We start from the raw sequence: 27,895 nt of genomic DNA on the forward strand, positions 1-27,895 counted from the left end.
ACTCAAAAGTGTAAACAGATTCACATCTACTTGTTCAAGACCTCGCATGATCTTAAAGACCTCTATCATATCCCCCCTCAGCCGTCTCTTCTCCAAGCTGAACAGCCCTAACCTCCTCAGCCTTTCCTCATAGGGGAGCTGTTCCAACCCCTTTATCATTTTGGTTGCCCTTCTCTGTACCTTTTCCATCACAACTATATCTTTTTTGAGATGCAGCAACCAGAATTGTACACAGAATTCAAAGTGCGGTCTCACCATGGAGCGAAATAGAGGAATGATATTTTCCGTTTTATTCACCATTCCCTTCCTAATAATTCCTTACATTGTTTGCTTTTTTGACTGCTGCAGCACACTGAGCCGACGATTTTAAAGTATTATCCACTATGATGCCTAGATCTTTTTCCTGGGTGGTAGCTCCTAATATGGAACCTAACATCGTTTAACTACATCAAGGGTTATTTTTCCCTGTATGCAACACCTTGCACTTGTCCACATTAAATTTCATCTGCCATTTGGATGCCCAATCTTCCAGTCTTGCAAGGTCCTCCTTTAATGTATCACAATCTTCTTGTGATTTAACTACTTTGAGTAATTTTGTATCATCTACAGATTTGATAACCTCAATCATATTCCTTTCCAGATCATTTATATATATTTTGAAAAGCACCGGTCCAAGTACAGATCCCTGAGGCACTTTATGTTTACCCTTTTCCACTGAGAAAACCCGGAATGCACTTTGGGCGTTCCGGGATCGTTCATCCAACAAGATTGTCCTGAACCAATCAAGTTGAGATGTGGTATATCAACAAGCAGGGAGGCACGGGGGGTGGTTCCTTCTGTCAGGAGGCAGTACAGATTAAGTCATGGGCTCAATCCCAGGGCATGCTCCTACAGGCCATATACCTGGCTGGGATGGAGACTGTGATGGCAGACCACCTGAGTTGAGCATTCCAGCCCCATGAGTGGTCCCTGAATCTAACGGTGGAGGATCGTATCTTCCATTTTTGGGGGATACTCTGTGCCTCCCCCTGCAACAGCAAAGTGAAACACTTCTGCTCCCAGTAAAGGGGAGATGGAAGGCCAGCCCACCACTGGGGCGAGGGCCTTCTGTATGCATAGCCTCTGCTTCCTCAGTAAGGGGATGCATCTGCTTCCCAGCAGGCACTGCTGCTGTCCCGGGAACAGAAGCCATTTTGTTTGGTAATGCACCGATAAGCGCAATGGAGCTTCTCTAGCAGTGGTTCCAGGACGGCACCTGCTCTAGTGCCATGGGTGCTACAGGACTGATCCCCCTGCAGTGTCTGTTCCACCTCGAGCTGGACTCACCACCTCAGCTCCTCCTTGAATGCTGCCAATGCCAACTCAGACTGGGAGGAAGGAGGAGTGGCCAGATGTTTGGACCCATTCCTTTCTCAAGAGGACCCCGGAGGGGGAGTGGACTGACAGTGCCATGTCCACAGGCTCCCCACGGCCTCTTAGCATCAACACCCCCAATGCTGGAGTCAATTGATCGGACTTCCTGGAACTGAAAAGTTTCTCCATCTTATCTAACCAGGCATGTCGCTTGAGGGTCATTTGATCATGAAAACCCTGGACATCGGGCGATGCCCCCAAGCACAGGATACAGACCTCATGCAGATCTGTCAGACGCATGGTCTGCTGGCACTGGGGACATTGACGAATACCCAACACCATTTGAAAAAGATCCAGTGAGTGGTCGATGACTAGCAGCAACTGAAGAATGATGCTACCGGAAGAATGACACCACCGGGAATCGACCACACAGAAAGGAAAACTTACCATGATGCCCTACAGGGGAACTGAAAGGAGAAGAGGAACCCAACGTAGAAAAACAGTCTGACAGACTGAAAAACTGAAGAAAAGGAGCAGAGCTCCCAGACCACGAGGCAAATGCTCCGTGGAAGGGAGACTGAAGAGGAACCCCGTGTGGACAGTGGCACGCTGGGCATGCTTAGTGTGCGAGTCAAAGTTTCTAGAAACTTTGACATAAGTTTTCCGTGCCGGGCTCATCTTATGTCACCCACATGTGAAGACGACCATCCTGCTTGTCCTAGGAGAAACCGCAGTACACTGTCTCTCTGGTTTCAGATGCTCTAGCAAACTCCTCTGGGTTTTAATTTGAAAACTTTTTGATATCCTCTGGTTTCAGATACTCTAGCTCAGTGGGTCTCAACCCAATCCTCTGCACTCAACCCAGCCAATCTGTTTTTTGGACTATCCACAATGTGGATAGTCCTTCAATGTTAATATGTTCATTCTCATACCCACCGTGAATTTTTGTAAATATGTTATGTATTATCTTTTTCAATTGTTGTAAATATGTTCATATCCCTCTCCTCCCCCCCCCCTTTTCTCCTTGCTTGATTTCTGGCTCCTCCTCATAGCCCCTTCTCTGTTTATTGTTCTCATGTTCCCCCCCCCCCCCCTGTTCAATGTAATTTCAACCTTTCGTTATGATGTAAACAGATATGATGTGTATTTTAATGTCTGTATAAAAAAAAGCTGTTAAATAAATAAATAAAATATGCAGGAGATAAATTTTCATACAGAGGTAGTGCGTACAATCTGAGCCATGCATATTCACTGTGGTTATCCTAAGACTAGTTGGGTATATCCCAAGCCTGGATTGAGGACCTTTCCCCTTTTAGACAGTAGCTCCAACATTTCCTGAAATCTGGCCACTCTATACACACTTTTTCTCTTTAATAGTCTTGACAAAAATGTCAACCCAGAGCTGAAATACTTAGCACCAAAATACACATTTTTCAGTATTTCCTTAATTTCTTTTGGATTAATTCAGTAGATTGAAATTGCCAAGGATTCCCAGACTCCAAAAAAAAAAAAAAAACCCAGTTCAAGTCCGTTGTACATAATTAACCCTGAAGCAACACAAGCATGTTATATAAAGTACAGAATCTCCTTACAAGGTTCTCCCCTGGAATCTTTATTATACCTCCATATAAACAGTTCCAATATTTCTATTTCTTGCACTATAGCATTTTTAGTTTGATGCTAGTCACTGAATGTATTAATAGCATTAACTACTGCTCTCTGAACTTAGCCAGGAACTCCATCATAAAAAGCCTCATTTATAAACTGTCCCAACAGGCGGCCATCCATCATGCTTTGAGAAGTGATGAAAGGCACTGGTATTGCTGGCTTACCCCTAATTCTCTAAATACTTATAAGGCACACCTAAATGACTATAGAATTCTATGCAACTAAAAACTTTTTACACAAATTGCCAAGGCTGGTTTTAGTTCAAGAAACTGTTTGCCTTCCAACACCACTCTTAGTTCAGACCCTGCTACATACTTTAAATGTTTAGATCATTTTACTCTTAAGATCATGAATTTTTGTTCCACTTTCCCTCTTAAGAGTTACTGGGACTTAACCAGCACTGATATGTTCCCATCGTTGTGGAACAATTTTCAGACTGTTTCACAACTTGAAGCCTCACATATTATGGGTAATTTGAGTTCTGCTTCTTGCTAGTTGAACATCTAATATTCCTCTATTTTGAAAAATCTTAAAGATACTATTACCCCACACTTTACTACCACTTATCTCCGACAGGCCAATTCAGTAAAAGTTGCGGGAGAGTGGGAGAGCGCCCGCTCTCCTGTGCGTGCGATTCAGGGTGGGAAGAATATGCTAATGAGGACCTGCAGTAAAAAGAGGCGCTAGGGACACTAGCGTGTCCCTAGCGCCTCCTTTTTGCCAGGGGGTTTGACAGTTTCGGGGGGGGGGGGGGGGGTTGGATGCGCGTTTTCACCGCGCTATTACCCCTTATTGTATAAGGGGTAAAGCTAGCGCGTCGAAAATGCGCATCCACCAGAGCGCACTGTACTGTATCAGCCAGTAAGTGGTGTGTTACCTTCTTTAACATAAGAATTGCCATACTGGGTCAGTCCAAGGGTCCATCAAGCCCAGTATCCTGTTTCCAACAGTGGCCAATCCATGTCACAAGTACCTGACAAATACTCAAACATTAAATGGATCTCAAGCTATTTCTACTTAATAGCAGTTTATGGATTTTTTCCTCTAGGAACTTATGCAAACCTTTTTTAAACCCAGTTACACTAACTGCTGTAACCACATCCTCCGGCAATGAATTCCAGAGCTTAACTATGCGCTGAACGAAATAATTTTCTTCTATTTGTTTTAAATGAGCTACCAGCTAACTTCATGTAGTGCCCCCTAGTCCTGTTGACTGAGAGTGTAAATAACTGATTTACACTAACTTTTTCAAGTCCTTTCATGACTTTATACACCTCTATCATATCCCCCCCTCTGGGTGTGTGTTGTACCCTTACTGAAGAAACCAGAAATGGATATTTGTCTAATTTTCTCATTTCTTCCCTTCCTTTTCTTTCAAAGATCATTTAATCAGCTGTAACAAAACAGCTTGATGTCTCTCTCCAAGACCATCAGGTCCTTAATCATTTCCAATTTGGCTTCTGTAAGGGTCTAGACAGACTTATCCTAGGATTATGTTTTTCGGAGAGGATTTGAAACTGGACAGAGCTGTGTTTAGTTTTTCTGGATATTTCTGCAGCCTTCAATACTGTCAATCACAGTATCAGGCTCTATAAGCTATATAAACGTGGCATCACTGGCACTGTACATGATTGGTTTCAATCATAATTATCTGAAAGATCTGTGTTACCACAAATTCCAGTCACTCTGGTGTCCGACAGACACTGGCATCTTCCAGGCTCAGCCCTTTCAGCTACACTAACAGCTATTTGGCACCATTATGTAGACTCTTGGCCGGGCTACCTTGTCTATGCAGACATTCAGTTTTATATTCTATTTTGCATGTCTAAAACATTCAACCTAGTAATGTGCTTAGCTGCAGTAAAACAATGGTTAGACCACAATAGACCAGTCTAATCTTTCAAAAACTGAAATAATGGTCCTCCAAAGGTCTTGCATTGGTTAACATTGGTTCTTATGTCCATCTGTTTTTTGTTTTAATGATATTGATATACCCATTGTGACTAAGACAAGAGGTTTAGGATCTGGTTTAGACAAGGAACAAAACATAAAACAATAGCCGCAACAATTTAACAACTGACCATGTCTTCACAAATTTAGTCAGTTATTAAAGCCAGATATTTTAAACTCAGGCTTTTAAAGCCCCTTAGATGCATTCTCTGAGGATTTTAGGACCATAGTACAAGCAACTGTTCTCCCAAGCACAGACTATTGCAATGTTTTACACATTAGATTACCAGTTTATGCCTTAGTTCTTTGCAGCTAATGCAAAATTCTACAGCTCACTTAAAAACTGGGGACTTACTAAGAGGCCATATTCTCGCCAGTGCTGAAAGAGCTGCACTTCTTCCCCTATTATGGCAGAATCCAATATATGATTGCTGGTTTAGTGCAGAGAAGGACAAGCTCAGAGACACTTTTTCCCCCCATGCATGAACATTTCATGCTGCCTATTCACAATCCTTCCAGGTCTCCTCAACGAGGCCCTGCTTGATATTCCACCTAATGCTCTTCCAGGCTTTGTAAGAGAAGGGGGGAGGTCATTCTTCACTGCAGCACCTAAGCTAGGGAATTTGCTACTTGAATCATTGCAGCTATGCACCTGTGTGAAGTCTAACAAAAAATGCTGTAAACCTCTCTCTTTAATCTGGCTTTGTCTACAGTTTGAGCTATACACTGCTGTCATTTGATGTTTTATCTTAATGTCTTAGTTATAACATTAAAACATAAAACAAATTATGTTTTAATCTGTAACCCACCTAGAGCTAAAGTAATTAGGTGGAATATAAGTAGTTTAAACAAACTAAGACATGTTGAAAATAGACAAATGCTGACAAATTTTCCCAAACTTCCTTTTCCCATTCTCTTATACAAGTATTTTCATATTTCTCCATGACTACAGAAAACAAAAAAACAAAAAAAAAAAAAAGGCCTTGAAATTATGCATATTGGTTACATAGCAGTATACACAAACTGTATGAGTTAAGTTTGAACCAGTAGTGAATACAGTTTTAAGATGACTGATTTATGAAGCTGACACATTGGGCAGTATCGAAGTTTGAGCCTTGACTGAAATGTTTGAGCCACAGGTATAAAGCTGTGCTGCGTCAACCAGGTCAAGAAAATAAGACACTCTACAGACAAGACTACTGGTCAGTCACCTCTCGCATAGTAACTCCCTTCACACAGAAAGGAACGGACTTGTATTGTAGGGAGACCCTGATCCAATAGGAATGTGCATTTATTACCTTTGTTTTTGGGGTCAATGTGTACAAGGTTTTAATGTGCATAAAACTGTGTGCATATATGCCTTTCTGAGAAAACTTCCAAGAACAAAGGGAATGAATAGGTATTTAAGAACAAAATGCAGAAAGTTCGTTTAAACCAAACACTGAATCAACCTCAACATTTTCATTGTATGCCTACCTAGTTTCGAATGGTATTGTCATAACTATAATCTGTTAAAATAAAAGGTGACAGGAGAAAACACTTTCTAATGAGACAGTCAGGCAGAGTGTAAAAACCTTCCAGGCTCAAGAATGGTACTTTTACCAGTCAGAGAAAAGAATGAAAAGAACCCCACATACTTTTATTGTTTTGGTTTGAAGTCTCAATCCATTCAGTGTGTTGATGGCCTTTTCAGCATCCTTGGGGTCTATGTAGTTCACAAAGCCATAACCCAAGCTCTGTCCTAATTAAAAAGAAATGGGCATTAGTATTAGCATGTGAGACTGCACAAATTATTAAGCATGCATGTACAACAAACGGCACTTCTGCACCAGATGTGGAAAGCGTCTTCAGTACTTTATTCAGTCTTCTGAACTCTGCTTTATTATACACCCCCCCCCCCTTTTGATAAATATATTCTGGCTCTTCGTATACCAATATGCATGCATTTACTGTGTTTTTATTCAGAGGTGGGTTTTCTGGAAAATTCCCATGAAACATTAGCATAAGTTCAAATTACAAAATGGTCAAATTTTTACTACGAAAATTTTTCTGATGCCCTAAACAGATTTGTGAACAAATTCAGCATGTTATTTGAGCAATATTTAGTCAACCAAGACCATATTAATTTTACACAACTGAGTTTTTCATGTAGCCAAGTAGTTAAACTGAAATTTGATGAAGGCATTTCAAATAGTCACTTAATGCGGTTTAAAAGTTATAATAAATTCAAAGCTTGAAATTGCCAAGCGTGCCTAATATTGCATTGGCATCTATTGCATGAGGATTATAAAAAATTGGATTTTTAGAAATGGAAAATTCCTATCCAACTCTTCCAAACTAAAATATGAAAACACTTTCCACATTCTCTGGTTTCTTAAAAAAGTCAACTGTAAAGTTAACCCCTAAACACCAGTGGCCCAAGTTATTTGGAAAACTAGGGTGCTTCTTGTTTTGGATATCAATCTTCCAGATCGCTCAATTCAGTTTTTATAGGGTATTCATCTTTCCCATATGCAGGTGATAAGCAGAGGCAATGTTTACCTGTGCCTTCAAACCTACTGCAGTTTGTAGGTTTTACACACCAATCCCCTCACTCTGCAGCAAAATCCTACCAATGACCAACAGGGACACCACTGCTAACAACCTTATGACATTATAGTACTCAGATTTTGAGAAGCCTATGTAAGCCTCGGCATACACAGGTCCCTCTGTTTAAAAGTCAAGAGGAAAACAGCGAAATAAAAACATGCCAGGAACATATGTTTACTATTATCCAATCTGCTGTTCTCTGCCTTACTGAAGAGACCAATAAAAATGACCTACCATACAAAAATAAGTATTGACTTAGTTCATGCAATTTACATCATTACTTAAGTAAAACAGGGAAAACAGGGAAGGGAAAAGGCAAGAGGTGCAAATTAATGTGATTTGACTTAAGCCATGCAAACTGGACCTATTAAATGGCAACTGCCTGTGCTCAACATTTATACTGCTAAATCCCTGAAAATGTACATTTACAAATATAAAGCAATGGCTCTCTGCCATGGTGAACAGTCAGACAAAAGCACAAAAATTAAGTCAGTCGGTCAGTTTTACTTGCAAGAACTTTGTATTCCTTTTTAAAATGTCCGCAAACTGTGCACTGAGCTCTCAGGTTGAGCTTCAGGCTCCCCTGACCACGGCTCATTGTGGGGTTGTAGCGTCCACAAGGGCTCAGAGGTTGTTTTCCAGGATGGTGATTCCCGACCGAACCCAGCATCTTGTACTTATCGTTGGGATTACTTGTCCACATTAAATTGCAGCTGCCACTTAGAAGCCCAGTCTCCTAATCTCACAAGGTCTGACCATGGCTCACCATGGGATAGTGTAGGGTTTCCTATCATGTTAAAGATCAAACAGTGAGAAAACAGGTTGTGGGAGTTTCAGTCAGTGATGAGGTAGTGGTAGGGATTTGTGTTATCTGGGATTAGGTCCTTTCGTCCTTTGTAGATCTGGTACCCTGTGTTGTGATACATCTACTCAAATGAGCTCTCAAGCTAGGACATTCCAATGTTTGAAGGAGGTCTCTTATGACTGCTTGTTGGATGTAGGCTGCTGTGTTTGCCTACATCTGAAGCCACGTTTTGCTTTTTGGAAATTGTGTTTTCCATAGATAGCAGAATGAATTAACCATTACTGTGGGTGATGACATGCAGAGGCACTGAACTGACTTGTTTCCAAAGCTGTGCAGGACGTTCCCACGCAGGTGTTGCCTCGTGAACTTCCTCAGCAAGACAGCTAAATGTAGCTGTCTAGTGAACTCTCCAGGGATGTGGGCAGATATTTCACGGCTAACTTACCCTGTCGTCTACAAAACACTATTTATGGCAAGCAAAGACTTTTTCCCATCAATAAGCAGGCTGAATTGGCCTGTGGGGAGCCAAAGTGAGGATGGCAGCAGAGCAATTACTTAAGCAACCTAGACTCTGCTTCAGAAAGTATAACAGTGAGAACACATTTTGCAAAACTGCTTGTCCAAACCAACTGTTAGAGGTTTTCAAGACAGTAATGGGACATGAAATGCATAGTCTGAAGACCACAATGCAGTTTTTCAGATAACTATGATGGGTACTTCTCGAAGATGAGCAACAGAGAAAGCCATGGCTCATACTTCATGAACCTTAACTGAATTCACTAGCTGAAATCCTGCTGTCATTAGCAATTGGTTGCAATCAGATATCCAATTGGATAAAGTTCATTTGGCAACTGCTATTCCTTGGGTAGTTTGGGTCGTACATGACAAAGCTGGCTAGTTTGATGAGGCAATTGACTACATCTTTTGTAATATGCCAAGGTCTGCTTACAGTCTAACGTATGGAGGGCTCTCTACTTAAGGGGCCTTGTAAAGGAAACAGGTAGAACGACATTGTTATGAAAAAGCTTAAACTACATTCAATAGGAACACTGGGTTTGTTTTGACCACTCTGTTGTGAGAACTGCAGATACAGAATATAGTGGCTGAGAGCTTAGAGTTAAAAATTCTCATCAAAGTAATTGCAATGAGGAAAAGAATTTTCCAAGTCAAGAACTGTAAAGCAGTAGCTCCCAAACTTGTCCTGAAGAACCCCCAGCCAAACAGGTTTATAGGGTATCCACAACAAATATGCATGAGAAAGTTTGCATGCACTGCCTCCATGCACACAAATGATTCATTGAGATATTGGCTACATCTGACAGAAGTCACCTGCAGGTTTGCCTGACATTCTGCCCAGTTCCAGATCTTCTCTGCTTCTCGGGAGAGAAGCCATATCCCTACTCTTCTCTATTTGTTGACACAGAACATGCAAACTATTATCTGAATCAGGGCACTTGTTGCGGAGATGCGTGAACATGGTAAGACTGGCATATTACTCCGAGCGCCAAAAGATTGACTTGGAAGTAAGTTTCATATAGAGACCAAAGACCCTGGGTATGGAAGTTTCCAGCAAGGGCTTCCCAGCCCCTGCTTGAGAAATCTGCTGTGAGAATGAGTTAATGGGGAAGCAAATGGCACAGAGCAACTGAGTACTTGAAGGTACAATCATATTGCAATTCCCATGCCAGCTGTGGAATTATCTGCACTGTCAAAGAAATGGGGTGAGTGAGCTGACCCCACATATCTGAGATCCCACTAGAGCTACAAGTGAAGTTGGGTTAAAGGAACTATGTGGACGGCTGCCACCGTATGACTGAGCATCATTAGGGGCCACCTGGCAGTAGACCCAAGATTGACAAGCTGCACATGGAAGAGCGAAAGCATGATTGCCCTCCAATAGCTGGGCAGAAGTGTCTTCTGAAATGAAGAGTCTATCAAAGCACTGACACACTGTAGGGTCTGAGTGGGTTCCAGATAGGCTCTCTCATCAACTTCAAGAAATCTTAAGTTCTAAAGACATATGGTCATGCCTAGAGCAGAGAACTGTTAGAGCTTGCTGTAATTAGCTAGTCGTCCAGGATATGGAAAACTTTAGTGACGAAGGTGCACTGCCACTACTTCAAGACATTTGATGAATACTCTTGGAGCACAAGAGAGGCCAAGTTGAAGGATTTTGTTCGGATAGCAGGACAAATCAATTTGGAACCACAGATATTAATGGGCAGAGTGGACAGGAATGAAAGTATAGGTGACCTTGAGATCCAGGGCACACATCTAATCACACTGTTGAATGAATGGGATAATTGTGCTGTGGGAGTTACATTTCTCCTGCAAGTTGTGTTTTGAGGAGCCATGTGTCCAGGATTGGTCATAATCCTCCCCCAAATTGAGAATGAGGAATTATCTGGCACAGAAACCCTGCTCATGCTGCAGGGAGGGGTTTCTATTGTACTTCCAAGATGGATCTGCGGGAAATAAGAAAGGATCTGGACAGGGCAGTGAATAGTGTGGAAGGGATGGGGGCCAGGAGAAATGAAACTGCTATCCATGTTGCACAATGCTGAAGATCCAAGAGTTCTTAGTTATTTGATGCCATTGGTCCAGAAAAAGCTGAATTTGACCTGCTACTGAAAGGGAAGGAAAATTGGCAGACTATCAAAAACAGAGCCCTGGTTTAGGTTGGACCTGTTGTGTGGTTTTTGGATGACAGCATTCCCTTTGTCTAAGTCTAGCCGGAAGTTGCTGATTCTGTGCTGGAAGAAAAAATCTGTACTGCTGAAAAGGGTGAAATTGCCTATGAAAGTAAGGACAACATGATGGAGCAGGATGGTCTGGAGCCAGGGCAAGAAGTTGTACAGCTATATTCTGGTCTTCTCAGAGTTTCTTGAAGCTTTTCTCTGAAGTGTGTAAGCATGGGTGGTATGCTAATTTTTCATGAATGTCCTTTTGGATCTAACTGGCTCTTATCCATGCCTTGTTCCAATCAAAGCTATAGAGGCACATGAAGCAGAAAGGATTAGAACAGAGCAAGTGCTGCACCGCTTCCTCTGCACACCAGAACAGTTCAAAACTTTCCTTCAACCGAAGGAGAGATATAACTCAAACTTTTAAAGACAATCAAACATATTGTACCATGTAGAACTGATGGATGGCAATGCAGGAGAGCAGCATGGCACTCTGGAATGTTCTTTTTTGTTGAAATTGTCTTGAAGTTTGATCTTTGCCCAGTGGGGAATTAAATGCATTTCTTCTTTGCTTTTTCACAGCAAACTCAACTACGACAGATTGGTGTAGCCAGTGTACCACGCCTAAACCAGAAGACTGATTCAAATACAGAAGTTTTATAGCCTACCTATAGCGAATTTGCCAAACTAAGCGAGGCAATACATGTATAAAATTACATAAAAATCATATGAAATAGTAAACATATTTCTCATTACCTAAACAATGAACATTTTGCCTCTGGAAGCAGTACTCAGATCAATTTACTTCTCCAAAAACTTCCCTAAAGAGAAGGGCCCTTACTGCTTTCTGAAGATGTTTATATAGCACTTCACTGATTAAAACAATTGCTTAAGGCGATGTACAACATTTTACAAATATAAATAAATTAACCTACCTAAAATCAAACGTTTACATTTTGTAATGAAAAACTGGTAGCCAAGGAAGTTGAGTAAAAGTGGACCAGTAGAAGTTTTTCCACAGCACCCTTTAACAATGGGTGCAACAGTTCTGGATTATTTGGGTCTTCCTGGAAAGTTATTACATAAACTTCAAATACAAACATTGCAGTAATCTATGCAAGATAAAAATCAATGTGTCGCTGCTTTCCCTCCCTGAAAACCTAAATAGGGGCATAACTGCCAAACTATTTTCAATTTCCCACATAATTGGTGTAGGACACTGGCAACTTGTTTTTCCAGAGTCAGATTATAGTCTATAATTCCTTTGCTGTACCATGCTCTGAGCACTTCAAGGCAACATGTGTGTAATAAGTTTACAATGGCATTTTTATGGCATTTTCAAAAGCTCTCTTATAAGGGCAGTTTTCCCTCCTTGCTCCTATTGATTTTGAAAGACCAAAGGGAGGTACAAAATTGTCATCTGGTCTATTTTTTCATGCTACTGGTGCTTCAAATTCTCTGCATTTTAAAAATGTCACCAAAAAGTACACACACACGTTTTATGTGGTGCTTCACTTTATTCTCATTTAAATGCCTCATTTGCCTGTAATGGCTGGTTTTTTTTTTAAATTGTTGCCTATCATCTGTACTTACTGTTTTATCAGCTTTGTTGGTCCCACAATATCTTTTGTGATTACTCAGCTACCAAACTCTCTTCATGGGGGATTCCATCCCAGTAAGAACAGGGAGGGGCTGTTATGGTCAACTGCCCTATTTTAAACATAATTGCTTTCAAATGGCCACAGGGACATCTCATAGCCAAATTGTTGATTCAAACTAGCTGTATACGGGATACAATCTGCACAACTTTCACTACTTTTGATAAATGGACAAGTCATTTGCAAAAAGATTCTAGCACTAACAGATTTGATAAGGGATAAGTCTCCTGATATATTATGTTTGACTGAATTCTGGCTCCTTTCCTCAAATACCATGCTTTTGAATCAATTAAGTTCCTCTCTCATTTCTCCATTACGGTGGAATTTAGTATATGCTCCAGTATTTGGTGACCGCCTCCACACTTTTAAAGCTATTGTTTTAGGTGACTCTCCTTCATGTAGACCATTGCTCACTCATTCATCTACATGGAAGTTTTCATCCATGCAAGCTCTCAGATGGTCCCAACTGGTTCATATACCAACTCACAAGATGGGACACAATGTTTGGTTGTCTGATGACTATCCAAATATCTATCACTAATGTTCCCTGTTCTGCTTACTTTCTACTTAGCTGCTCCATTACTCATCCCCTTCACTGTTTTCATGGAGTGATGTCCCCTAAGAGGGTCTTACAGAAAGTACTGATAGATGCTGAAGTACTTCGGTCTCACTGGCTGCCTAGTCTTTTTCAGACTGGTAATGCACAAGATACTAGTTTACTGACTGTAGCAGAGTTCCCTTCATATATCTCTGAAAAAGTAAAATAAGTGGAGTGGAACTAGTAAACAATCCAATTTTTACAGACATTTATCATATCTCTTAAGCCTGAAGAAGAGATGGCTGAGGAGAAATATGACAGATCTATAAAATTAGTGGAGTAGAACGAACTAACAATAGTTTACTCTTTCAAAGTACAAAGACTAGGGATACAATGAAGAAGTTACAAGGCGATACATTTAAAAATAAGAAAATATTTTTTCACAATGCACAAGTTCTGGAATTTTGTCAGATGTAAAAGCTATTAGGATAACTGCATTTAAAAACAGAGAAGTTCGTGGAGGAAAAGTCCATAAATCATTAAGGTGGAGTTGCAGAAATCCACTTCTTATCCCTGGAATAAGCAGCTTGGAATCTAACTACTCCTTGGGATCCTTTTAAGTACTTGTGAACTGGATTGGCAACTGTCAGATACAGGATACTGGGCTCAAAGGACCTTTGGCTTGACTCATTAAGGCAAATATGTACTTATCGCTCCACTGAAATCTGTGTAAAAGGAAGGCAATGTGACCCATGGTTTCCTTCATCTCCTAGAGCTTTCAAGAATGACTTATGCAAGCAAAACGTCAGTGTAAACAAATCTGACAACTTTTCTGCTACTGAGTTAAGCTGACTGCTTTTAAAGCTTCTGTTGATCAAACAAAATGAATGGTATGCTGATGATGGCAGCTACTTCCCAACTGCATGAATTGTTCAAAGTTGTATACTAGTTACCATTCCTGTATGTAATTTCCTCCCAGCTCATGCCACTTGTGAGCAGTTTGCTTCTTCTCACTAAGACGGACAGTGAATTTTTTTTCCAATTTCTCGCCACCTTTTGTCAGCTTATTCATTTCTCGTGCCTCAGCAGGTGTGTGTGTGTCATGGACTTATTTTTTCTCTATCTCAGGGGTCGGGAACCCATGGCTCGCGAGCCAGATATGGCTCTTTTGAGGGCTGCATCTGGCTCGCAGACAAGTGTCGCCACACTTTCCCGCTGACCCAGCTGCTCCCCGGTCCTCCTCCCGGGCTTAAAATGCTGTCAGCCCGGGCGGAACGCAGCAAGACAGCTGGAGTCAGCAGCACCGGCGTGCTCTCTTCTTCCCGCCCCCCCCCCCCCCCCGCGGCCCGGAAGAGGAAGTGGAGAGTATCGGGTGCGTGCGCGGCAAGAAGAGGCCACGCTAGTGCGCTCTGCATCTGCCCGAAGAAAAGAAGACTTCAGCGCGGCTCGGAGGAAAATGAAGAGGTTCAGCCGCGGCCGATGGGACTCCGCCTCAGCGAGGGCTGAAAATGAAGAGGTTAGCGTTGGCAGGAGGCTGCTGCTGCGAGTTCCCGGGGTGGGGGTGCCAACGCTAACCTCTTCATTTTCAGCCCTCACGGAGGCGGAGTCCCATCGGCCGCGGCTGAACCTCTTCATTTTCCTCCGAGCCGCGCTGCAGTCTTCTTTTCTTCGGGCCGATGCAGAGCGCACTAGCGTGGCCTCTTCCGGGCCGCGGGGGGGACTGTGTGTGTGTGTGAGTGAGAGATTGCATGTATGTGAATGATTAAGAGCCTGTACATGTGAAAGAGAGTATGTCTGTGATTGAGAGCCTGCCTGTGAGAGAGAGAGCATGAATGTAAGTTTACCATTGGGAACCTATATGTGTAAGTTTGTGATTGAAAACCTGTTTGTGTGAAAGAGTATGTGTGTATGATTGAGATCCTTTGTGTGTGAGAGAAATCATGTGTATGTATGATTAAGAGCCTGTGTGTATAAGTAAGAGAGAGATCATGTGTGTCTGTGTGTGATTGAGAGCTGGTTTAGGTGATGGAGCATGTGAGTATGCATGTATGTGAATGATGTGAGAGCCTGTGTTTAAATGAGAGAGGACATGTTTGTAAGCATGTGAATGAGAGTCTGTGTGAGAGAAAAAGACAGCATGTATTTATGTGATTGAAAGCCTGTGTGTGTAAGCGTGAAAAGATAGACAGCATGTGTGTAAATGTGTAATTAAGAGCCTATATAAGTGAGAGAGAAAAAACGTGTATATGTGAGTGACAGAGCATGTGTGTATAGGTGTGTCATTGAGAGCCAGTGTGAGAGAGCGCTGGTATGTGACAGAGGAGAAAGTTCCAAGCAAACCACCCCACCTCCTGCTAATTCAGAACAATCTCAGGACACCTGGATATCAAACGTTCCCAGGTATGCAGAGCAAAAAAATGTTTGTATCCTTATTTTTCATTACTGGGTCTTTGTGTCTGCTATTTTGAAATATTTTGTTGGTATCTGGAAATGTTTTATATGAGTTTTTCATTATTGGATATTCCACTCATCAGCTGTTTCAAAATAGGTTCTTTTTGTTAGTACAGTTTTACTGCTGATGATTTTATATTTCTTGATTTGTTTTATAAGGATGGGTGATGTTTCTTTTTCCTTTGTTACACTGCATACAGAGACTCTGGCTTGTTGCAGTTTCCAATTCAGTTTTTTCTGCATGCTTCTTGTTATGCGTTTTGGTCTCTCTATTCTATGTTAGGTGAGGGACAGCACGTGATTCTGGTGAGGTTTTCTGCTGGCGTGTAGTTTGTGTAGGACTCTATAGCAGCCTGACTTGGTCCGTTTTCCTAATAGGAGACGTATTGGTGTCTTAAGGCCTGGTGTAATATTTTCAGAGACTTATTGTACTTTAAAAGTGTGATCTTACATAAAATGCACACATTTACTTGTATTTAATTTTAAACATATTGTATGGCTCTCATGGAATTACATTTTAAAATATGTGGCGTTTATGGCTCTCTCAGCCAAAAAGGTTCCTGGCCCCTGCTCTCTCTCCTCTGCTGGGGTAACTTCCATACCAAATAAGGTGGATAGCCATTGTACCTTTAACTCATTCCTCATCTCTGATAATTGATCTGATGCCAGATGATGTTTCATAGATTTTAGTGAATGCTTTTGCTGAAGATGAGTTTCCATCTGCATTAAAATCTGCAGATGTATCATTTAAAGTAAATTGAGATTTTTTTGGACCTAAGCAACTATCATCCAATCTCTTCTCCGCCTCTGTCTAAAGTGATTGAATAAAAATAGTGCTTACTTACAGCAAGAATACAGTAATACTAAAAAAAATTCTCAAGTCAGATTCCATTCTCTCTATAGTACTGCATCACAGCTCTTGAATAGTTGTATTCAACTTGTCATGGTTTTGACAAAGGCACTCAATTTATATTAGTCTTATTAGATATATCTTTGGCCTTTGACAGTCAATCATGATATATCACTTTCTTACTTGGGGATTACTTGTACTATTACATCTTTGCTTTCCTCTTTTCTGCCCGATTGTTCCTTTAAACTCACGACTAGAAATAGCTCTTCTGACCTATATCCACTACTTATAGGTGTGCCTCAATGCTCTTCACTTTCCCCATGGCATGGGTTTAATTTTGGATGCCTAGGTGTATTGTTTAAACTATATGCAGATATACGTTTCTTAAATCTCCATTTTTAGCTTGAGTTCAAAGAAATTGTAACGGATTAAAAATTGAGTTCTCTGTCTTTGCTAGTCAATACTCCTTCCAGCTTTGCCTTTGATGGTTGCTCTATTCCCATTAGATTACATGCTCGTGATTTAGGAACACTGGTTGACTTGTCTGCCACTACACAACAATGCACTAGTTCAGTCTTTTTTTTATTTTTTTATTTTATTTATTTTTTTTAAGTTGGATCTTTTTTCACTCCATTAAAACTTTTCTGTCAGTCACTAACTTCCAAACAGTCACCTAGTCTCTCTTACCTGGACGACAGCAATGCACTCTGTTTCTAGGTTTCCCACATTCCCTTTTTTTTTTTTTTTTTTTTAGAATTTATGAATCGCTTAACACTAAACTAAAAGTAAATATAATAAAATAAATGCAAATAAATCAGTATAAAAAGGCATATTAAGTAAAATAGGAATAAAAACTAATGAAAATAAGTCCATTTAAACAAAAGGTCTTAACTTGTTTTCTGAAATTCTTTACTGAATCACACTAATTTCATTTGGAAAAGAATTCCAGAAAGTGGGACCAGCAACAGAGAAGGCATATTCTCGTGTCATATGTAAATGTGTGACTTTAGGTGAAGGAATCTCAAGCAAACAACACTGACGAGTACAGAGTTCTAGTGGGTTGATAACATTTTAGAATGGTGATGGCCCAAGGACAGGTTGGACATTAAGTAATTTGAAAATAAGCATACCTATTTTGTATTTGACTCATTTATGAGTGAAGTTCAATTAAAGTAGGGGTGATATGGTCCCGATAAACGAGCAGAGTTCAGCAACAATTGTAATGGCCGAAGAGTTGAGAGAAATACCTGTGTTGAGACTATTATAGTAGGTAAAAAAATAGATGCTCGAAAACTTCTTGAGGCCTGCAAGGACACAGTCTGTAAAAGCCATGAGAAATAACTTTTTGACCCCCATATCAGACAGGTCATCTAAGATAACTCCAAGGCTTTTAACGTGACTTAATTGGAAAAGATGAATTATCTTAAGTTTATGATCCCTTCATTGAAAGACTAGAATGGGCTATGAATCGCTAAGAACTCTGTTTTAGACATTTATTTATTTATTTTGAATTTTTATATACGATATTCCTATAAAGAATATAGATCATACCGGTTTACAATGGAACAGAACTTTCGCTGGGAGGCGATACATTAAACAATGAACTTAGCATTGGAACATTCAGAAAAACATTTGGAAACGGAACCATGACAAACCATAACAAACCGAGAACAAAAACCAAAAAATAAAATAAAATTGTGGATAAATAAAATAAAATAAAAAAAATAAAATAAAATGATAAATAAATAAAATAAAATACTTTATTTAAAACTAGGATGGATCCTCGAGGGACTGTGAAAAGATAATTCAGATAGTCCAATAACTGTTAGCATAGGTCTTGGAGTCATGTCTAGGACCTGCATCAAAGAGAACTTGGGTTTTCAATGTTCAATGAAAAGTTTGTATTTTAGCCAGTTTGTTTATATTTTTTTTTTGTGGAAAACCACATGTTGAGATGATCAATAGTATCTTACCATGATGGACGGATGCGAAGAACAAACAAACTATGTCGTCAGCATATAGCTTATAACAGTCAAGTCAGATTAGAAAGAATTTTGCAGATGGAGCTAAATAAATGTTGAAAAGGACAGAGGGGAGAGATCCCTGAGGGGCCCCAGTTTTGACAGTAGAAACAGCTAAGAATTCATTTTTGAATTTAACAGATGGACAGATTACAGAGGTAAGAACGGAACCAGGTGAGAACTTTGCCAGAGAGGCCACACTCTTGAAGACTGAATAGAAGAATATCATGATCAATGGTGTCAAAAAACAGAAGAAATATCTAGAGAGTTGAGAAGAAATTGTTGGCCGGAATCAATGCTTCTGTGCATCTGAGAAAAAGCAGTAAGAGTTCTGTAATTAAGGCATGTCTGAAACCATATTGGTGAGAATAAGTCAAATTTCTCAATGTGCTCAGTTAACTGGCACAAAACAGCAATTTCAAGAATTTTAGAAACAAATGGCAAAGCAGATATTGGTCTGTAATTACTGCTATCCGTGGTATCTAGAATGCTTTTCTTGAGAAGTGGGCAAACTACTGCCCTTGAGTATCAAGAGGATAACACCCTAAATGACAAATTAATGAGTTTAGAAAAAATTGGGGATAGAAGTTCTTATAACCTTGAAATGAGCAGATGGCAGTGAGTTAAAGGGCACATAGTATCATTCGATTTTGCTAAAAATTCCTAACTTCTGTAGAGGAAACAAAACCAAAGGTTTCCCCAAGAGAAGTGGTTTGGAGAAAGGCATTGATATGCCAGTTAGGCACAGTAGAGAAACAAAGGCATCATTTTTCAATTTTTAAGGCCTAAGTGGCACTATGGGGAAGCACAGAAAGGGATTGCAAACAAAGGAAAACCCGCAAAAGCCATGAGAGATAAAGTGAGTTTTCCTCAAGAACAAAACAGCTTACATCTTAGCGGAAAAAGACTGGAGAGACACCCCGCATGGACCCGTGGTTTAGGGGATGCTGGTCGTGCTCAGTGTGCCAAGTCAAAGTTCTAGAAACTCACATAAGTTTTCCATGTCAGGTCTTCATTTGATGTCATCCACTAGTGAGGACTTCCATCCTGCTTGTCCTCAGAGAAATAAACATTCGTCTACATGATTTCCTGTTGTGCCTGGTGTTCAAGGCTCATCCCTATCTTCCACAACGTTCAACATTTACCTCACTGCCAATTATCTAACTTGGGGGAACATTACAGGCTTTATGCAGATGTACATTTTATTTTCCACTTAAATTAACATGGTCTTATCACTCAATTTGCATCGTGTCTGTCCTCTATCCATGCCTGGCTAAGACAGATTGTCCCTAAGTGTGGACAAAACAAATCTTAATACTTTCACATCAAACTGATAACACCATTAAAAAAAAAAAAAAAAAAAAAGGGAAAGGGATGTTATCAAAATTTCACACCATGTACGGAATTTAGGTGTCACTCTGGATTCTATCCTGAGACCACATATTAAAACCATTAACTTTCATGGAACTTTACGTTGCACCATCTTCATCCATTTCTTAAACCCGAAGACTTCGTACACTGCTTCAATCACTGACTGTTTCTAGCACGAACTATTGCAACACTGAATACTGGTCTTCCTGTTATAAAATCGTTTCAGATTACTCAAAACATGGCTGCACATCTCCTTACAGGCACTAAAGATGAGATAACATCACTGGATGATAAGCTTGCTGTCACCATCCACACAAGCATTTGAGACTGCATATCAGCCTCCGCCATTTCCATCTATTAGCCACATATCTATGTGAGGCTCCCTGCTGCTATCCCTCTCCATCCAAATATCTGTTGTCAGTCATGTCTTTTTTCACTATTTTTACTATTTTTATTTTAAGATTCTGCATGTGGCTTTGTAACCTGCCCCTAACATTCTGGAGGGTGCAGGATATAAATTGTAAATAAATGTATATTACCTGCTGAGATTGGTGAATTAAAAGGCTATAAATTGTTTAAATAAATCAATCTACTGAAGACATTGATGCACAGCTTCCATGTGACTTTCCTGCTTATGACTTACCACCTGGGAAATTAAAAGGCCACATTGGCCAGAAAGAAGCTAGAACGGTACTGTCAGTGTTCTGAAGAAATGGAGCAGAGATATACATGAAAACAAAACATTTTCACAAAGTGAATGTTAGATGATCTCTACTACAGAAGAGCACACAAATTAAGAGAGAAGAGCAATAAATGCTCAACTAGTACTTTTCATGACATGTTTAGCAACTTCCCATCTCAAGCAGCATAACACTGCATTTCATCTCAGAAGTCAGGGCTGTGGAAGTGTAGCCCTTTGTGTAGCTATTCACAGTTTACCCACCCTACCATTAGTCTGTTTTACTGCTTCTGGTGAAGTATAGTTATTATGTTAGCATGTTTATGCAAAGTAGGGCTCAGCCAGAATAAACAAACTGTTACAAATCCAGTAAGCATGGTTCTATTTTACATAAATTAAAAAAAAAAGGGACCTCTGGCAAGTAGACATTCTGTAGAACTCTTTCCCCAGCCAGTGTGCCTTGGCACACCCAGGAGAAGTGGCTGTACAACTCCCTCCCCACCACCAGCAGGGCGGTTCCTGACTGGTCCTTTTCACTTGTCAATGAAAGGACCTATCCCCTTTCACTAACATGTGTCAGTGAAATGGACCAATTGGCAGTGAGTGAATAAATATCAAGTGCCTGACACAATGTATTCACTCCTTCACTCACTGCCAGCAGGGGTTCAGATTGGGCCAGACCTTGGGGGTGCTTTCTGTGCTTCCCCCTATGAGGAACCACAAAATAGGATTTTTTTGTCTCCCCCCCCCCCCCCCCCCCATCAGCCCTTAAGTGCCGCATGCTTTAACACCTGCTTCCAGGCAGGCGTTTAATTTGCAGTGTTAAAATAGGCACTGTGGACCCACGGCAATTTTTTGCATCAGGGATAATAGCTAATAGCCTCATCAACACAAATTTACAAGTGTTGAGTGCTATTAGCTACATGCTGATTTGGACGCGTGTTTTCAACACGCTAATCCCCCTTATCGTATGAAGTGTTTTGGACATGTCCAAGTGAGGTGTAAAGCTGTGCGCTCGGCTGAGCGCACTATACTGCATTGACCTGACATTGCACACAATACCTCATCTCCCTTCATGGAGCTCTTCAGCTTCTTATTCCCGGGCTGAGAAGAAAGCATGCTGAGTACTGAATGAGCCCTCACCTAATGACGTCTCCCTTACCTTGAACTTGTACATAGAGGGAGTTGGTTCATTGTGAAGTGTGTGTGTCTCCGCCTCTTCTTTTCCTTTAAAGGGGCCGATGCAATATAAAGCGTGGAAAGCGGGCACTGAAAAGTCATCGCCCGCTTTCCTAATGTGCGTTTGGTGCCCACAGGGGGGGGGGGGGGGGCGCGTCATGCAATACTCAAATTAGGGGGCCGTGCTAGCAAGGAGGTGCAAGGGTCGCTTGCGTGTCTTTAGTTGCCTCCTTGCTCACGCGACCCCGCCGCAGCTGCAGGTTTATGAAGGCCGACACCAGTAAACTCTGTGTGTTTTCATAACCGGCCGTCTGCCAGTAATGAGTTTATCGGCAGCCATTTTCATTACTGGCAGACGGCCGGTTATGAAAACAGACGCTGAGTTTTACGAGCATCTGTCTTCATAACTCAGCGGTCTGCAGGGTTGTTTTTTTTTGGTTTTTTTTTTAAAGTACAGAAAAGCAGTTTTTATTGCACTTTTACCTGCGCTCAGCAATTAACGCCTGCTCCAAGCAGGCGTTAATATCTGAGCCATAACGTACATCTGAGATACACATGCATGCGGAGTAAATGAGTAATAGGCTCATTCACATGCATTTGCATGTGATGAGCGCTATTACATTCACTCCGCATCCGACGTGAGTTAAATAGGTGCTAATCCCCCTATTGCATTAGGGGGTGGATTAGCGCCTATTTAACCCGCAGAGTGTGGGTTATACAGTGCGCTCGGCTGAGCGCACTGATTTGCATCAGCACCAAAGTTTGGAAAGACTACTGGGGCTTTCAGCACTTCTAATTTCTTTTGACCTTAAGTCTTCATATCTGTAACTGCCTGCACTGCCTGTTCTGTGGCAGCTGGTATGCCACATTTTTGTTAGTGTGCGCCTTGGGCTTAAAAAGTTTAGGAAATTGCTGTAGAAGTGAGGCCTCCAGGCTCTCAACATAAGGTTCCTGTGTCATGCATATCTGCTCTGTCCTTAAAATTTTACTGCCATTTGACAAAACTTGATACTTTAAAGCTAAAAAAAAATGGCTAAGAATGGATAGTTGCATCCTATTTTCTTGCTAAGAACATTAGTCTCTCCAAGTCACCTTATCTGACCTTGACACAGACTTTAGTTTTCACACACAGGTCTCCAATACATGAGCACCTTTAATAAGCCTACCCAGGTTTTAAAAACCTTACTAGTCCACCTACTAATACCTCAATATTACACAGAATTAATGCCTGCATGGTGTTGGATTTTAGTACAGCAACATCCAAATTTAGATTCAAATTATGCTGAATAATTTAATGTTTATAGATTGTGTTATTTTCCTGGGAACTTTAATGTTTTAGCAAAAACAAATTTAACTGAAAAATAAATGCCACTGATTTTTCTCCTCTTACAGCTGTCATTTCTCCACTATTTTTTTTTTTTATAACATTGAAATTCCCAGGGGGAAAGTAATTGAAAATGAAGGCCCCTACTTATAAAGAAATATCAGTCAAGATGGAATGAAAGACTATGGACAAAAGGGAAATGATGCTTGTCTAATCACAAATTTTTAAAAAATGCCTGTGCTTGAAAGTAGAAGCTGTATATGAATGTTTCAACAAAAGCAAAACTGGTTTATGTGAAACTGACTGGGTGCAAAATGTTGTTTTAGTAAAATGCTACCACTTCCTCCATAGCTAGCCCCCAGAAGACAGGGGATTTCAGTTCCCAGCAGAATTTGAGACAGACTACAATATTTAAGGAAAAAAGGAAGGAGCTGGGAACCCATTCCTCATACACGCACAAGCATATCAGGATAGTTTCCATTCTTTCTTCCCATGAGCTGCCCTTCATATAAATGCCCCCACCTAATCTAACCATTTCCTGACAGCCTCTAGGATGCATGTGACCAACTCCCAACTTACAAGTAGGAGTGAGGGATGGGTGGACAAAGACCAAGGTAAGTAGCACCTTCACACAAGAGAAATGGGGAAAAAAACATGCATCATCTGGAAAGCAATGCACATTATTGCTGACAGGATGGAAAATGTAATTGTAACACTTTTCTACTCTATTCAAATACTTATTGTAAGCAGACTACAACTAAAGCAAAAAAATGATTACAGATAAAACAAAGTACCACATGCTCAAAATCAAGACAATACTATGCTAGACAATACTTATCTGCAAAGCATAACAAACGTATGAGTAAAATGCAGTCTAAATACCAAAGTCTCAGTTAAGCGAAAATAAAAAAATATCACTCCCAAAAATATTCATGACCTGTGATTAATATGTACAGGTAGATTATCTCTCTCTCTCTATATATATATTTCTATATATATTTATCTCTCTCTCTCTCTCTCTATATATATATATAGAGAGAGAGAGAGAGAAAGATAAATGATAGATAGGTAAATGATAGATATATATATATATCTATCATTTACCTTTCTTTCTAGTTTAAGGTACGAGCCTAGGTGATTTCAATCAGCAGACTGACATCCCAGCTATGGTGGAATCAAAGCAGGGCAATTCTGTACTGTCTGTCTGCAAAAAAAAAACGTTCTACCAACTGGTAACAGAACCAAAACATTGGCAAGGAGATGGTGGACCTAATGCTAACAAATGGGGCATGTTTCTGATATCTCGGGGGGGGGGAGAAACTGGGATCCAGTGATCACAGGATGGTGAGATTCATTGTCAGAGTGCAAGCAATGGTGCTTTATTCAATGGCAAGAGTCCTGGGCTCCAGGAAAACTAAGAACTGGATGAGATGGCTAGGAGAAGTAGAAGAGCAATGGGCAAAACTAAAGGAAGATATTCTAAGCGCAACATACCTTTTTGTTAGGAAAATATACAAAGTTGAGAAAAAAAAGACCGTTTTCTATAGAAGTGGCAGAAAAGGTAAGGGAACGAAGTCAGCATTCATAAAGAATAAATGCAGGACGGGAGACTGGCAACAATATCTGGAAAAACAGGACAGCAAAGGTGAGTGAAAAACACACAAGGCTAGAGATATTAGTGACAGGAGGAAGTAAAAAAGGGGGATGGTAAGATGGAAATTATGTAGAGGCTGACTAGGAAGAGTCAGAACTGCTTAAAATGTGTGTTCGGAGCTTGGAGTATGAATACAGAAAAGCTACCATAAATAAGGAAGTGAGGTAGACCTGGAACAATTTTCAGAAGACTGGAGGATCCAGCAAGACAAAAGGTAGATGGGAGATATCCAGGGGTATTAAAGGGAACTTAGAAAATTTCTGGTACCACTGCATGACCTTTTCAATATTTTAAAGTCAGAAGTGGTGATTAGCCCAGCCACACTTTGAGCTGCTTCAGAAGCAGGCCAAAGGTAAATCAGTTGTGCAACATAGAAATGTAGAAGCGAGTGATGATTAGAACATATTTAGAATGTCTGATATCTAGCAGATGTGGCTTCAGAGGCAGAAATTTGGGACAGGATAAAAAAGGGAACAGTGAAAGGTTAGAGAGGAAGGATATTCTGACTGCTTAGCGGTCCAAATTATGTCAAAATAAAGGAATTATATTTGTTGAACAAAAAAATGAAACACTACTGGTTACAATGACCTAAAAATGTTGAGATAAGAGATTCATGTTGACTTTAGGTATAATGACACTAACAGACAGGCCGATACAATAAGGAGCGGTAGGAAGAGCTGCGTTAGTGCCGGGCGCACCCGCGGGTGCCGCACGCACAGTCCAGCTCACCTACCGCTCGATACTGTATGTAAATAGCTTGCAAATGCAAGCTGCGTCCAAGAAGCGTCCGTGAAGTTAGGCCCGCGTAACCCATTCTACTGTATAGAGCGCTCTTATACAGTATCCTGGGTGCGCTGGCCTAATGCTTCACGGACACACTGGTATCTGTCATTTCAAATGACATTTGAAATGACAGGTACCAGGAAGTGGACGTTCTCCTACGCTCGGGATTGCCAGTCCTCTCTCCCCTCCTCCCGAAGCAAGGCGCGTAAAGCAGCCTTGCTTCGGGAGGAGGGGAGAGAGGACTGGCAGTGTAAAGCAACGAAGCGACTTACTTTTCTTGCAGCCTCCGGAGACTGACATCGGCGAAGACGGACCACGGCTCCCCTGCCTCCCAGAGGCAGCTGCCCGTGAAGATGGATTCCTGCTCGGGCGAAAGCGGCCCAATTGCACGCACAGGGGCCTCTTTCGCCCGTGCAGGCATCCATCTTTGCGGGCAGCTGCCTCCGGGAGGCAGGGGAGCCGCGGTCCGTCTCCGCGGATGTCCGTCTCCGGAGGCTGCAAGAAAAGTAAGTCGCTTCGTTGCTTTACACTGCCGAGCGTAGGATTGCCCATCCTCTCTCCCCTCTCTCTTGCTTTTTTTTTTTCGCTGTTTTCCACTTTCGTTGCTTCGGGAGGAGGGGAGAGGACTGGGGCTGCCCCAGAGACCAGCATCCATGGACGCGGCCAGGGCAGATGAGCGGGGGCTGGGGGAAAGTTTGCCGCCTACCCTTACCCCTGCCTCTAATGCAGGTTAAACACGTGGCAAAACGGCAGGGTAAAAAAGCGATAGTCGGGGCGCGCGTTACTGTATGGGAGGGAATAGCTAATTCGATCGTTTACATCTATTACATCTAACATACATGCCGCCGGCGGAAGGGGTTACCCGGTGATTTAAAGAGGCGGTAAGAGTGGGTTAAAGGGGATAGTGTATCGCGGGTTGGACTAACGCAGCCGAAAAGTGAGTAGAAAGCAGGTTAGGAGCAGGGTAACCGCGGCCACACTTTACCGTATTGACCTGAGAGAGGCTAACGTACCAGAAATTTTACAACCAAAGTAAATCACCATGGATCACAATTTTTTGTATCATTTGTAAACCTCATACATGGGCAAAAATGTTAATGCTGAATAGCATGAACTTATTAGCACCAATGGTATAAACCATTGGCCTTTAAATGAATTTTTTATGCTCAGTGAAATCAAGGTCCAGTTATGACAAATTAATAGCGTTTCATGTTTCATTGTGAATCATACTCCTTCATAGCATATCACTGCATCGTTAGCTTCTTTGAATGCTGTTACTTAGCTTAATATATGCGAAGAAATGCCCATATATCCAGAAAATAGAGAGGCTCAAGATGTGATTATACCATTGATGCTAATAAGTTTATGCTATTCAGCATTAACATTTATGCCCACACATGAGGTCTACCAAATGATACAAAAAAAAAAATCATGACCCATGGTGATTTACTTTGCTTGTAAAACTTCTGGTACTTTACCCTCTCTGCTAGTGTCATTACCGTATATGGCTATTATCTACTTTCTAACTTCTTTTGAGAGATATTTGTGGTTGATGTCAGGTATAAGACATGCTATGATCATTATGAGCTTCAGAATAATGACAAGACTGCCTCTGCCATTTTTCTCCTGAAGAACGCACCTCAATAAAGCTAATACTTACTGCAGCTAACTTGGGTGTGACTTAGTCTTAGTAAGAAGGACCAAAGACTCAATTCTAACTGGAGATTCACAGTTTCAAAGAACTGAAAACAGGCAGTTGTAGTTCCTCTTCACAAAAGAAAAAGTCTGGAAACTGCAGGCCAGTTCGTCTGACCTAGGTGGTGAGTAAATTAATGCAAATCACTGCAGTCTCTGGAATTAAAATCTGAAGCAGCAACGTTTTTCCCCAGAGGTAGATCTCTGACAAATCCGATCCATTTCTTTGGCTGGTTGATCAGAGCATTAGATCAGAGGACAGCACTAGATTGTAAAATATTTTGGGTTTCATCAAAGCCTTTGACACTGTTCAACAAAGGTGGCTTATAAGATGAGCACCTTAAGTATAGCCGTAAAGTGACTACTTGCCTCCCACTCAAACAGTTTCTAATCCAAAATACTGATTAACGTTGTCAGCCACCACTTACTCTCCGAGCGTCGTTGTCCTTCTTCCTGCCCCTTCTCCTGCCCCCCCCCCCCCCCCCCGGTCTGCTAACCCTTGTGGTAGTGAATCATGACAGAAAACACCTTACAACTGTTCTTTGGGTAAAAAGGCCGCAGCTTTTATTTATTTAAATATAAGCAATAATATTCCTGGTGTACCCGAGCCGCTAATCTGAGACCGTAGACCGAGCCAGGCGTC

At 41.1% G+C, this 27,895-nt stretch overlaps 1 protein-coding gene across 27 annotated transcripts in view; it reads right to left on the reverse strand.

Annotated features, from left to right (window-relative positions):
* The window catches only part of ELAVL2 (ELAV like RNA binding protein 2), a 462,154-nt gene that overhangs the window by 137,233 nt on the left and 297,026 nt on the right, over nt 1-27,895 (reverse strand). For all 27 annotated transcript variants that reach the window (XM_029606073.1, XM_029606016.1, XM_029606198.1 and 24 more), the window contains one exon: nt 6,609-6,712. In XM_029606073.1, the coding sequence (XP_029461933.1) occupies nt 6,609-6,712 (104 nt within the window). The remainder of the gene's footprint in view (nt 1-6,608; nt 6,713-27,895) is intronic.

This window comes from Rhinatrema bivittatum, chromosome 1 (assembly GCF_901001135.1).
Source record: "Rhinatrema bivittatum chromosome 1, aRhiBiv1.1, whole genome shotgun sequence".
NCBI lineage: Eukaryota > Metazoa > Chordata > Amphibia > Gymnophiona > Rhinatrematidae > Rhinatrema > Rhinatrema bivittatum.